At 43.7% G+C, this 11,846-nt stretch overlaps 1 protein-coding gene across 4 annotated transcripts in view; it reads left to right on the top strand.

Annotated features, from left to right (window-relative positions):
- SCN10A (sodium voltage-gated channel alpha subunit 10) overlaps positions 1-11,225 on the top strand; it is a 90,326-nt gene extending 79,101 nt beyond the window's left edge. For 3 of the 4 annotated variants that reach the window (XM_026000991.2, XM_026000990.2, XM_026000989.2), the window contains 3 exons: positions 1,286-1,390; positions 6,442-6,712; positions 9,461-11,225. In XM_026000991.2, coding sequence (XP_025856776.1) covers positions 1,286-1,390; positions 6,442-6,712; positions 9,461-10,671 — 1,587 coding nt within the window. In that variant the 3' untranslated portion in view covers positions 10,672-11,225. The remainder of the gene's footprint in view (positions 1-1,285; positions 1,391-6,441; positions 6,713-9,460) is intronic. The other variant, XM_072726494.1, reaches the window with a different exon arrangement.
- Positions 11,226-11,846: the final 621 nt, after the last annotated feature.

Genomic DNA, 11,846 nt, shown 5'->3' with positions numbered 1-11,846 from the left:
TCACTCTTTCTTGCTTTCTCTCTCTCTCAAATAAATAAAATCTTAAAAAAAAAAGAAGGAACACTTAGTTTAGGGCTAAGCTACTGACTATTATAATTCAGAATAAATGTCTAATAACATAGGCTTCCCACTGTAGGAAGTCCTTGGCCAGAGTTCTGGGGATAAGAAGTGGGCAGCCCTTCTCTGCCCCACAGGGGCTCAGCAAGACACCTGTAAAGCAATGACCAATGTTATTAACATCCTAGAGGTCTTTGAAGCCATTCAAGCAGTCTCTTCTCCCATCTTATAGATGAGGAAACTGAGGTCTTGACAGGGAACTGGCCATGTTCGGTGATAGAATGAGATAAGCCAGTGATGAAGTTGAGAGGGACTATATTTGCTGACCCCTTTCCCAGAATTTTCAGTGGGGCCCCATCCTGTGCTCCCAATCTTCTGCCCCTGCCCCTGCCTCCAGCCCTTTTGAGATGTCTCTCCCTGGAAGCTCTCTGTGTCCACAGATTCTCTAAATCTCCTCTCAAATCCCAGAGATCTCACCCATTTCCCCAGCATTGCAGTGACTAATTTATACAAATATGCTATGGAAAAAGGAAGATTTCAAATTATGCCAGGAAGTGAAAGATGAGGGGTTGAATGAAGGAGGTCTCAAAGGTCCTCAAAGAAAATCCAAAACTAAGGGAAGAAGACATTTTCAATGGTGGAGATTCTGACACTGTAACAGCAGAGGGCAATGCAAATGGCAGGACCTTAAGAGAAGCAATCAAGAGTTCTGCAAGGACCCTTAGATAAGGCAGTAACTGTTCTTAGCTCCTCTTCTCCAGAAAGGGGTCAAGGGGCTGGATCTCAGGTTCTTTGATGCAGAAGGCCCTGAAGGAAGCTCTTGCCCCTGACAGGAACTGTGATTCCAGAAGCCTAGTTGAGTTGACTACAATGAGCAGGCTGGATTCAAGGCTCAGATCTAAACTGATAATTACCTTCTCTTTGGGGTCTCTCCCAAATTTTTCCCACCATCTGCCCAAGTGGCACCTCTGGATTCCTGCAGAAGAGAAACAAACAGGCTTTATTCCAGAGACTCAGGAAGGGAGTCAGAGCTAGAGTTCAGTCCCACCCACTCTGTCACTGGTTGTGGCATCTGAGCAGGACACTGCTTGATTCTGGCCTTGACGTGCCTTTCTTCAGAGAAGGGAGAAGGTGGAGATGTTCTTCTTCTCCAGCATGCTTTGGTTTTGACATCTCTGGGAGTTCTTGTTCCTTTAATAACGGTGATGTGTATTATCCTCTCCTGTACTTAGGGGGCCAGGACATCTTCATGACAGAGGAGCAAAAGAAGTACTATAATGCCATGAAGAAGCTAGGCTCTAAGAAGCCCCAGAAGCCCATCCCACGGCCCCTGGTGAGCCCCAGAGCTTCCTTGCAGCAGAGTGTGCCTAGATATTCAACGGATAGCCTATGCCTATGCTGGGTAGGGGTTGGCCAGTTCTCTCTGTGAAGGGGGGATATCTGTGTTGCATTTGGGGATGAAGTTATAAGAATTCCTGGGCCCAAGGAATGAGAAGTCTAAAAGAAGCAACTCTGGTCTTCTGGAATGAATATATCTCCCACAGTTACTCCAAATAGACCTGTTTAGGGAAGTACTGAGTTCCCCAACCAGTTTAGGTTTCAATTACAGGATTGGAAGCAAGTTAGGCTAAATGATAGTAAAGGTGGTAAGAGCCCTGAAACAAAGTTTTTGTGTTGTTTTGCATCATGATCTAGATTGCAGTGAATCTCCAGCCTCACCCTACATTCCATACCATGGTTAGAGTAGACAGAGAAGAAATGGCCAAAAACCAAACCCCTGGGATCCTGACCCCAGTCATGGTCATGGTCAATAGGAATCAAAAGTTATCCCATTGCTGGGTTTAATGATTGACCAAAACTTAAAGCTATACTCCACTCCACTTTGATTCCTTTATTCACAAAGACCCTAAGAGACACGCCCTTTTATTCCCCCATGAAATGCAACACCCAAACCATATATATTATCACCTAAGTTCTTCTGAGTCCTCCAACCAGAAGATGGAAAATGTCAAACCTCTAGTTGGCCTCTGTTGAGAATAGATGAACAGGTTTGGGAGTGGGAGTATTGCTATGTTGGAAATGTACAACAGAACCTCTTCCAAGAATTTCTGAGCCATCCACTCCAGTGAATAGTTTGCATTTGTCACTTTAAGTAACCCTTCTGTGGTTAAAATGCAGTATCTGTGAAGAAAACTACAGGTGCTGTCTATGACACAATGCCATTAGCCCTTCCCCCAACCAGAGGGAAGTCTAAGGACCTGCAACAAAGGAACCAAACTTTCCCTGGAATTAGGGAGAATTCTGTTGGCCAAGGCATTAGGATTTCTGAATCAAGGCATGGGGTCTCCATAAGTTACTAAAAACTTCATGAGCAAATAATCTTGAAAGCATTTATGGGAGAAAAAAATGCCATGACCTTTGGATATACTTTACTTGGAAACAATGATCATAAATGTATCACTATACTCAATTTTGATAAGAAGAGTTACAATGAGGAGGTGATAGGATGTTCAGACCTATGTAGGGGCAGAGATTTCCTTCCAAATTTCCTGTAAGATCAAGATAACTGAGGTTGAGTGAGCTTTAAGCTCAGGAAGTACCCCTCTGTCAACCAGTCCAATGGGCAGACACAGGCTCAGAATTAAAAGATGTAGGTAAATAGCTAAGCCCCGCCAATCAGTATCAAGTCAGGGGAGGAGGATCCTGAGAATTGCAGAGAAGCAAACAGCTAACGCCTGCTGGCCTTCACAGGTGGCTGGAATGATGCTGAATGTACATTTGAACCAGACACTGAAGAGTCTGTGCTAGGGACATCCCTTAGCAAAATCATGACAATTGTTGGCACCTTGCTCTATGCATTGCTCAGTCTCTCTATAATATCTCAGCTATTCCCGTTTTATCAATCAATCTCACAGGCCAACATAGCTTTCTCCTCTCAAGGAGGACAATTTCATGAATAGGATAAGCTGTATTTCAAAAAAGGACCCTGGAGAGGATATTATCTTTAAAAAAAATTTTTTTTATTTAAAATCAATTTGCCAACATGTAGTATAACACCCAGTGCTCATCCTCAAGTGTCTTCCTTAGTGCCCATCACCCAGTCACCCATCTCCCCACCCTTCTCCCCTTCCACGACCCTTTGTTTGTTCTCAGAGTTAGGAGTCGCTCATGGTTTGTCTTCCTCTCTAATTTTTCCCCAGTTTCCCTCCTTTCTGCTGTAATCTCTTTCACTATTTCTTATATTCCACATATGAGTGAAACCATATGATGATCATCCTTCTCTGACTGACTTATTTCACTCAGCATTATACCCTCCAGTTCCATCCACGTTGAAGCAAATGGTGGGTACTTGGAGGACATTATCTTAATACGAAGGCAGGAACCTAATGTTGAAATTCCAGGTACTACAATAGGAGTGGAAATCAATGGTTGGGCAGAAAGACCTATGACAAAAATCACAATTTCTCCTATTTAAACCATAACAAAGACCCTCCAAGGTTGGCAATAAGGGAGGCCCTTCACATGGATAAGGGAAGTGAGACCTCACAGCCCAACTGTGTTTCTGAGATTCATCATCCCTTTGGATGGGCAGGCGATGTATTACTAATTATCAATACTGACCTAGCTTTAATAGAGGAATATGGCTCTCTCCTTAATACTCTGTTCCAAGCACAGCCAACACTTTTTTCCCTTTGTTCCCCTTATCATAGCTGAGGCAAGGCTGGAACATTTCAATAAGACTTTGAAGTCTTAGAGGTCCCAAAGGGGAAACTAGCAGAGCAGGGCCCAAGCAAGGGCCCAAGCAGCAACTGCATATGGCTGCTCTCCAGGGCCCACAAGCCTTGGCCCATCCTCACTCCTGGCTGGCATCCATATGGCAGGCAACATCTTGGCACCCACCACCCACTGGGACAAACCTGATCATCTGCCTTCCACAGAGTCCAGAGCCAAGAAAGAAACCCAAGCAAAAAGATAAATTGCCACTCCTACCTAAGATTCACCTTCCCAGATCCAGCTCTCTTTTACCTAGATTATTGGCACTAGAATGCTCACCTTCTTCCCTTAGTAGTTCCAACAGGTTGAACAGGTCAGATAAGCTGGGCATTGACACAGGAGCTCTGCCCCACGGGTGAATGGGTGCCATTTCACAACAGGGCCAACCTGGGATACACATACACACGCACTCCCCCTCACCACTGGCAAAGCTCAAGTTCTAAATTTTATGCTGCATCCATAGCAAAGACTACAGCTTCCACGAAACTGGGAAATTTTATTCTATAACATTCCCTGCTATAAAGATTACTAAAAGCAGGTTTCACATACTTCACTTTATAAGGAAAGAATAAGCTCTAGAATATCGCATCATCAGTCACCCACTCTGTCTCTGAGAGCACTGAGGTTTGCAAAGGAGTGATCCCTGCCCACAGGTTAAGCCAAGAGCAGCCAGCAAGCTGCTCCATTCCCCAGCATGCAAATATCCAGGGAAAACTCAATGCCTATAACTTAGTAATATTGTCACCTGCTCTGTTTAATTAGAAGTTGTGTGGTCATGAAGATGCCTTTGTGTTTTCCTCATTTTCAGTGATGAAATGGAAGTTATTAGTGGCTCTTCAGTCTCCCTCCCACTCCAGAAAAGACACGGACCAGCAGTTATGCCCAAAGACAGGCCCACTTGGGTCTGATTCTTTGCTCTACCCCCACAGTGAGCAACCTCTCCCCATCAGGAAGCAGAAAGCAAGACCAAGCCCCTGTCACAGCCTTTCTCCCCTCTGTCTACCTTGCTGCTCTTGTGAGTTCCCTGATGGGACTCATGACAGGTTCCTCTCTGCCTCTACTCAGGCAGAGCCCCGCATATAGTATACATTCAGTAATGCCTGTTGTATACAATAGAGTGGCCTTCTATTTGAGGTGTGGGTAATTCAGAGCTGTCCATTCTGTCATCCATTCATTCATCTATTTATTGGGCATCTATTGCATGCCAGGTACTCTTCAGACACTGAGGATAGAGCAGTGAGCAACACATACAAAGTTTCTTCCCTCAAAGAGACTACAGTCCTGTGACATAGGAAAACAATTAGCAAAAACCACACATACCAGTTCACTGGTTGGAGAGATTCCTAAGAGAGAGAGAATAAGGTAAAGAGAAAAGGGTGCCTAGGACTGAGACTTGACATGCTCTAACATCTAAGGGCTGCATAAAGAAGACTCAAAAAAGAATAGCCAGAAAGGCAAGAAAAAAACCAAGAAAGGAAGGCATGATAGAAACTAAGAAAGGAGAGTTCCAAGGTGCAGGTGTGGCAAACAATGCCAAATGGATATCCTTGGACTTACATTCTGGAGGTCACTGGTGATCTTAACAAGAACCATCTCAGTGGCAGGCTTTTGTCCAAAGCCATGTTGGTGAAAGTTGAGGAGTGAGTGGGAAACAGTGCTTGCACAAAATGCCTTTAAGAACTTAGCTATGAGAGTAGGAGGAGAAGTAGGGTGGTAGCTGGAGGGAGATGTAAGTAAGGTTCAGGAAGATTTTTCTTTAAGCTAGGAACAGCTAGGTCTTTAGATATGTAGCTAAGGAACCAAGAGGTTACTACCAAAAGTGGGGAATCTGTCCAAAAGCCTCACTCCTCAGTAATGAAGCCAAGGGACCAGGAGGTTTGTAAGTGGCAGCCATAAAAAAGAGGTGAAGGTGGGCTACCTAGATGACAGGAGGAGCAAGATGCAGTAGGAGCAAAGGTCTGGATGTTAAAGTGAGAAACAAGAAGGACTCCAGGCCCACCATCTTGTCCTGAGGTAACTGGAGTGGGGGGAAATGAGTGGCCACTGAGTTTGCAGTCTCGAACTCAAGCTATGCACGCACTATGGGAGCACAATGATAAATAAGACATGACCCCATCCTCAAAGAGCTCACTGTCTAGTAGAGAAGAGAAGAAGCACACATGAAATGCTAGAACTCAAGACTGACTATAAAGGCTGTGGGGATGGGGGAGAAGAAACAGGCAATGTGGTGTGATGTGATTGGTGATTAAGGAGATCTCCTTGGAAGAGGTAGGGCTTAAGAAAAATGGATTACTCAAAACTACTGGGATTTAGATAGCCCAGAGAGGGGATGGGAAGGGCTTGCAAATGGTCCACTGGCAAGGAAATAGTGCCTGGTGACTTTAAGGGGATGGGAAAAGCAACAAGGACTTGGATTGAAGCATTGAAGTAGAATCAACTAAGAATAAGATTTTGGAAGGAGTAAGGACAGGACTTGGCTTCTGTTTAGATGTGCTGTGAGGAGAATAAGAGACAGATTTTAGAAATCCATTGATGAAGGAGGCAGCCTCTCCAGATGTGTTATGTATGTTGACCGGAAAGGCACTGATGAACCATCTTTTCTTTTTTCAGAACAAGTACCAGGGCTTTGTCTTTGACATTGTGACCAAACAAGCTTTTGACATTGTCATCATGGTCCTCATCTGCCTCAACATGATCACCATGATGGTGGAGACTGATGAGCAGAGTGCAGAAAAGACAAAAATTCTTAACAAAATCAACCAGTTCTTTGTGGCTGTCTTTACGGGCGAGTGTGTCATGAAGATGTTTGCCTTGCGGCATTACTACTTCACCAATGGTTGGAATGTGTTTGACTTCATTGTTGTGGTCCTCTCCATTGGAAGTAAGTGGGCTTACAGGTTGTGGGGAAGCCCAGCCTCTGCTTGGGGTTGTTTGGGCTGTTTTTCTCAAAACTAAGAGGGTAATAAACAAACTTTTTCATATACATTATATGTTAGAGGAGCCCAGTATTTGCTGCTTTCCAGGAGTAACAGATTTAAAATCCCCCTTGTCCTCTCAGTAAAATGTAGAGTTTCCATTGGGCTTCTCCAAGTGTTTTTAGGCACCAACTGTGTGCATAGCCCACTGCTTGAATTTTGGGGCTGATAGGGACAGTCACTCCTCCAGAGAATATAAAATGATGGAGATTCCAGTGGGCTTTATCTTGATGGTCTTCAAAGAGAATGGTGGTATGATGTGAGGTGAGCCATTAAATACTTTCTGGGAAAAAAAAAAGTGGTTGCCAGAAGAGTCAGGAAAGACTAAGAGTGTTCAAAGGAGATTCTTAAGTCAAGGATCGGGAATTAAATGTTTATATATTAAAAAAATAAAATAAAAATAAAATAATTAAAAATGTTTATATACTGTCAACTTAGGGAATGTGAGTGATAGAAAAGTCAAAGAATCAATGCCAAGAGATCAATGTTCTTAGGGCCTAGTCTGGGTGTTTGAGTAATAGGTCCAGTATTTGGGGGCCAATGGGTATTCAGAGAAAACTCATAAGATCAGAAGCTAAAGTAGGGGATGGAGCCACCACAGTTTCGTGCTTGCTAACTTCAGAGAACTGGTCTAGGACTCTTGGATCTTCACAATACTAGGAGTATTATTTTCCTCATTTTATACATTTAAAACTGAGCCTTACAGGTTAAGAAAGTTATGCAAGGTCATACAGTTTGTAAAGGGCAGAGCTGAATTTAGACCAGGCTAATGTTCTTCTAACAAATTAGTTGCCTTCCACCAACAAAGAGAATGTCCTTAGCCTTCTTGTGGTTTAGGCGAAGTTTGGCCCTACAAATCCCAGTGCACCAGCTTTACTTTGCATTATAAATATATACTTAACTATTATATCATGACCTGATTACTTTTCATGTCAGAGCATAGCTGTGGATTTAATTTTCCATTGATTTGCTGTCAAGAGCTAACAGCATCTAAATACAACTTGGCAGCACTTAATCAATCTCCCCACCCTGTTCCTGAAACACAGACTTGGGTTGTGTTTATTTGTTTGGGATGTTTATTTTTGTTTTCTATTTTGTTTTGTTTCCTTGTTGCTGCTGTTTCTTGTGGGAGGTTTGTTTTCTTTGCTTGCTTTCCAAAGTGAGAAACTCTAAAGGTCATTTTGACTTTAGAGAAAAGAGCTTGCTTATGTGACTTCCATATCAACGCTATAGAAATAAAATATACTCAAAGTGCTCCATTCTGTGATGGGGACACCTTTACTACCAGTTCCTATGACCTACACAGCAACAACATCCACTGGTTAGAAATCAGTCATAGAGGCAGTTGGAAAACAACTGGAAGAACCCACCTCTTCATCCTTCTGTCCTCCCTCTCCCCCATTATTCCTTCCCACCAGCAAGACATGTATTGAGTATCTAATTGTTACAAGTATGAAGACTCACTCTCCTTTGAACTATTATGTAGACTGGTTGGCTGGTAGGATCTTAGTAGATTATATAGACACATAACATACCTCATGCTTTGGAAAAATATCCCAGTTAAACTCGCTTGAAGAGAGGGGCTTTCATAAAGATTTTATAATATAATATTATCATTACTTCCCAAATCTCATCCCATTTCCTTCCTCCTTCCAACACAAATTGTGACCACCCATATTCATATGACAAAAGACAAGTAGGGGAAGAGGGTCAAGGGAACCCTGGCAAGGAGAGAGAGCTTGCCACCACACCCCTCACCATTTGTCCTGAGAGGTTTTGAATCCTGTCTTACCTAGAGGCCTCACCTAATCTTTCATGGTCTCAATAGGCATCCGCATCCCCAAGATCAAGCTTTACAAATCTTCCAATTAGATCATATAGCAAGATATATACATTCTTTATCTTTCCAACTTTGTTCATAGATGGAGGGGTGGGAGGGCCATAACTGACCCAAACATGCCCATCTCCAGGCCCTAACATAGAGTTCAAACACAGCTGGAGATGGAGGAAACAAGTAAAAGCCATTATGCAGACAGCTGGCCATTCAAAGCCATTCTGCTTTAGCTGTCAGCAAGTTGCCCAACTCTTCAAGCCCCTTTATAATTAATGCCAGGCTCTGTACAATTATCCACAGGACCATGTGCCAGGAACTGAGTCAATCTTCACAGTAGGAGATGGGGAGATGAATCACAGGGGATCCTGGCCTTCACAGAGCACCAAGAAAAGGTGGAGGAGAAGTCATGTCCCAAGACTGAATCCTCAGGGAAGAGTAGGGCCTGTGTCATAGACAGAAACAGACAAGGACTGTGTACATGTGGAATATGGTGCAGTGGCTTCCAGTTAAACTAGGCTGCAGAAGATAGGGCTTTGGCCATGGAGGTTGACTAAGATGAAGACATTCCAAGTGGAGGGAAAGAAAGATAAGAACATGGTGAGAAGGGTGAGACTTACTTGACAGAGAAAAGATTTATGCAGTGAGCACGTACTGAGCCCCTACTTTATGCCAACCACTGTACAACACTCAGAGGGTCCTTGAATACAGATGCTCACATGGAGATCCATATAGAGTCGAGACGAGAGATTGTGATTGCAGCCAGCTTTGTCAGGGCTCATGCTTGCAAGTACTAATTAGATCATTTCCCTCTCTTCTAAAGGCCTGGTGTTTTCTGTAATACTTACGTCACTTGAAAATTACTTCTCTCCAACGCTCTTCCGAGTCATCCGCCTGGCCCGAATTGGCCGCATCCTCAGGCTTATACGAGCAGCCAAGGGAATCCGCACACTACTCTTTGCCCTTATGATGTCCTTGCCTGCCCTCTTCAACATAGGGCTTCTGCTCTTCCTTGTCATGTTCATCTACTCCATCTTCGGCATGGCTAGCTTCCCCCATGTAAGTTGGGAAGCTGGCATCGATGACATGTTCAACTTTCAGACCTTCGCCAACAGCATGCTGTGCCTCTTCCAGATCACCACGTCGGCTGGCTGGGATGGCCTCCTCAGCCCCATCCTCAACACGGGGCCCCCTTACTGTGACCCCAATCTGCCCAACAGCAATGGCTCCCGGGGGAACTGTGGGAGCCCAGCTGTGGGCATCCTCTTCTTCACCACGTACATCATCATCTCCTTCCTCATTGTGGTCAACATGTACATTGCAGTGATTCTGGAGAACTTCAATGTGGCCACACAGGAGAGCAGTGAACCTCTGAGTGAGGATGACTTCGACATGTTCTATGAGACCTGGGAGAAGTTTGACCCAGAGGCCACTCAGTTTATTACCTTTTCTGCCCTCTCAGACTTTGCAGACACCCTTTCTGGCCCCCTGCGAATCCCAAAACCCAATCAGAATATATTAATCCAGATGGACCTGCCCTTGGTCCCTGGAGATAAGATTCACTGTTTAGACATTCTTTTTGCCTTCACTAAGAATGTTCTGGGAGAATCCGGAGAGTTGGATTCTCTGAAGGCGAATATTGAAGAGAAGTTTATGGCAACTAATGTCTCAAAAACATCCTATGAACCAATAGCAACCACCCTCCGGTGGAAGCAGGAAGACATTTCAGCTACTGTCATTCAAAAGGCCTATCGGAGCTATGTGCTACACCGCTCCATGACAATTTCCAACCCCCCAGCTGTGCCCAGGGCAGAGGAGGCTGTGCCACCCCCAGATGAAGCTTTTGTTGAATTCATGGTAAATGAAAATTGTGCACTCCCAGACAAATCTGAAACTGCATCTGCCGCATCTTTCCCACCATCCTATGACAGTGTCACTAGAGGCCTTAGTGATCAAATCAACATGAGCACATCTAGCTCAATGCAGAATGAAGATGAAGGTACCAGTAATAAAGTGACTGCTCCTGGGCCCTAGTGAGGACACTCTAGTATGGACCTAATCAGTTCTGATGTGAACTTCTGCTCTGTGATAACTCTTTCCCACTATAGGTGGCAACCAGCTACCACCTCACCAATGCATGCCACCAGTCACAGTATCAGAACTGGGCAAAGAATGCAATTGGTGCCCACCTTTGGAGAAGCCCTCAAAACCAATAGGAGTCAGAAGCCAAGAGCATCTCCACTGTGACTACCCTTTTGAATTTCAGTATCAGATAATGTATCTCTTACTTTCCAGAAAATGTCCCTGGTCCTTTCATTTTAATTGTGACCAGAACTTATATTTACGGTGACAAATTTCTCAGGACCAGAATTTCCAAAGATATATGGTAAGGATGTTGCTGAAGGTCCAAGGTAGTCTTCTGTGAATCCCAAACAGAAACTGACAATGTTATTTAGGATTTTGCATGACTGCATGTTGAGAGCTGCCAGACAATTGCTCCTGCCCAAGGTAACACCTGTGGTCTATGTCATGAAAGAACTTTGAGATATCCATTAAAATTAATATTTTTAGAGGTATATCAAGACCAATGTTACATCTTAAAGTGTCATTTTTTAATTATGTGAAACTGACAGGTATCATAAATCACTTCTTCACTTTCAGGATTCCTGATATTGTTTTGCAGTTTGAGCTTGAATCTGGGTAGGGCAGGAAGGACCACTATCCCACGTTGTTCTAATCCTATGTACTCCACCAATTGCCATGCTACCTGCACCATACTCTTTCCACCTCTGAATCTCAGTTTCCCCAGTTGTAAAATTGGTGGCAGATGCGAGACAAAATGGACACTCTCTATAGCCTTGCATTTTTGTTGCACCCATTGGTGCTCTGCAACAATTTAGATAAGAAAACATTCTCCCCTGAAATTATAGTGGTCAGACTTTTTTGTCCTGTAGCTAAAGAGGCAACTTTTTGATCCATTCCAGAATCTGTTTCACCTCTCATAGTCAGACCTTAAGAAGGAAAGTTTTCACATTCCCCTTGGGCCAAGACTCCATAATTAGCATAAGCAAAAGAAAAGGGACATTTTGAATATTTTCTTAAATACATCTTACAAATGTTATTAAGTACCTATCAAATGACAGGTACACTCTAAGCACAAGAGATAATGGGAATTAAGCCCCAAATGATTAATTGGGTTTATGCAGTGA

The sequence above is a fragment of the Vulpes vulpes genome, chromosome 11 (assembly GCF_048418805.1).
Source record: "Vulpes vulpes isolate BD-2025 chromosome 11, VulVul3, whole genome shotgun sequence".
Lineage (NCBI taxonomy): Eukaryota > Metazoa > Chordata > Mammalia > Carnivora > Canidae > Vulpes > Vulpes vulpes.
Note: the sequence above shows the minus strand (reverse complement) of the source record. Positions and strands in the feature narration are given on the sequence as shown.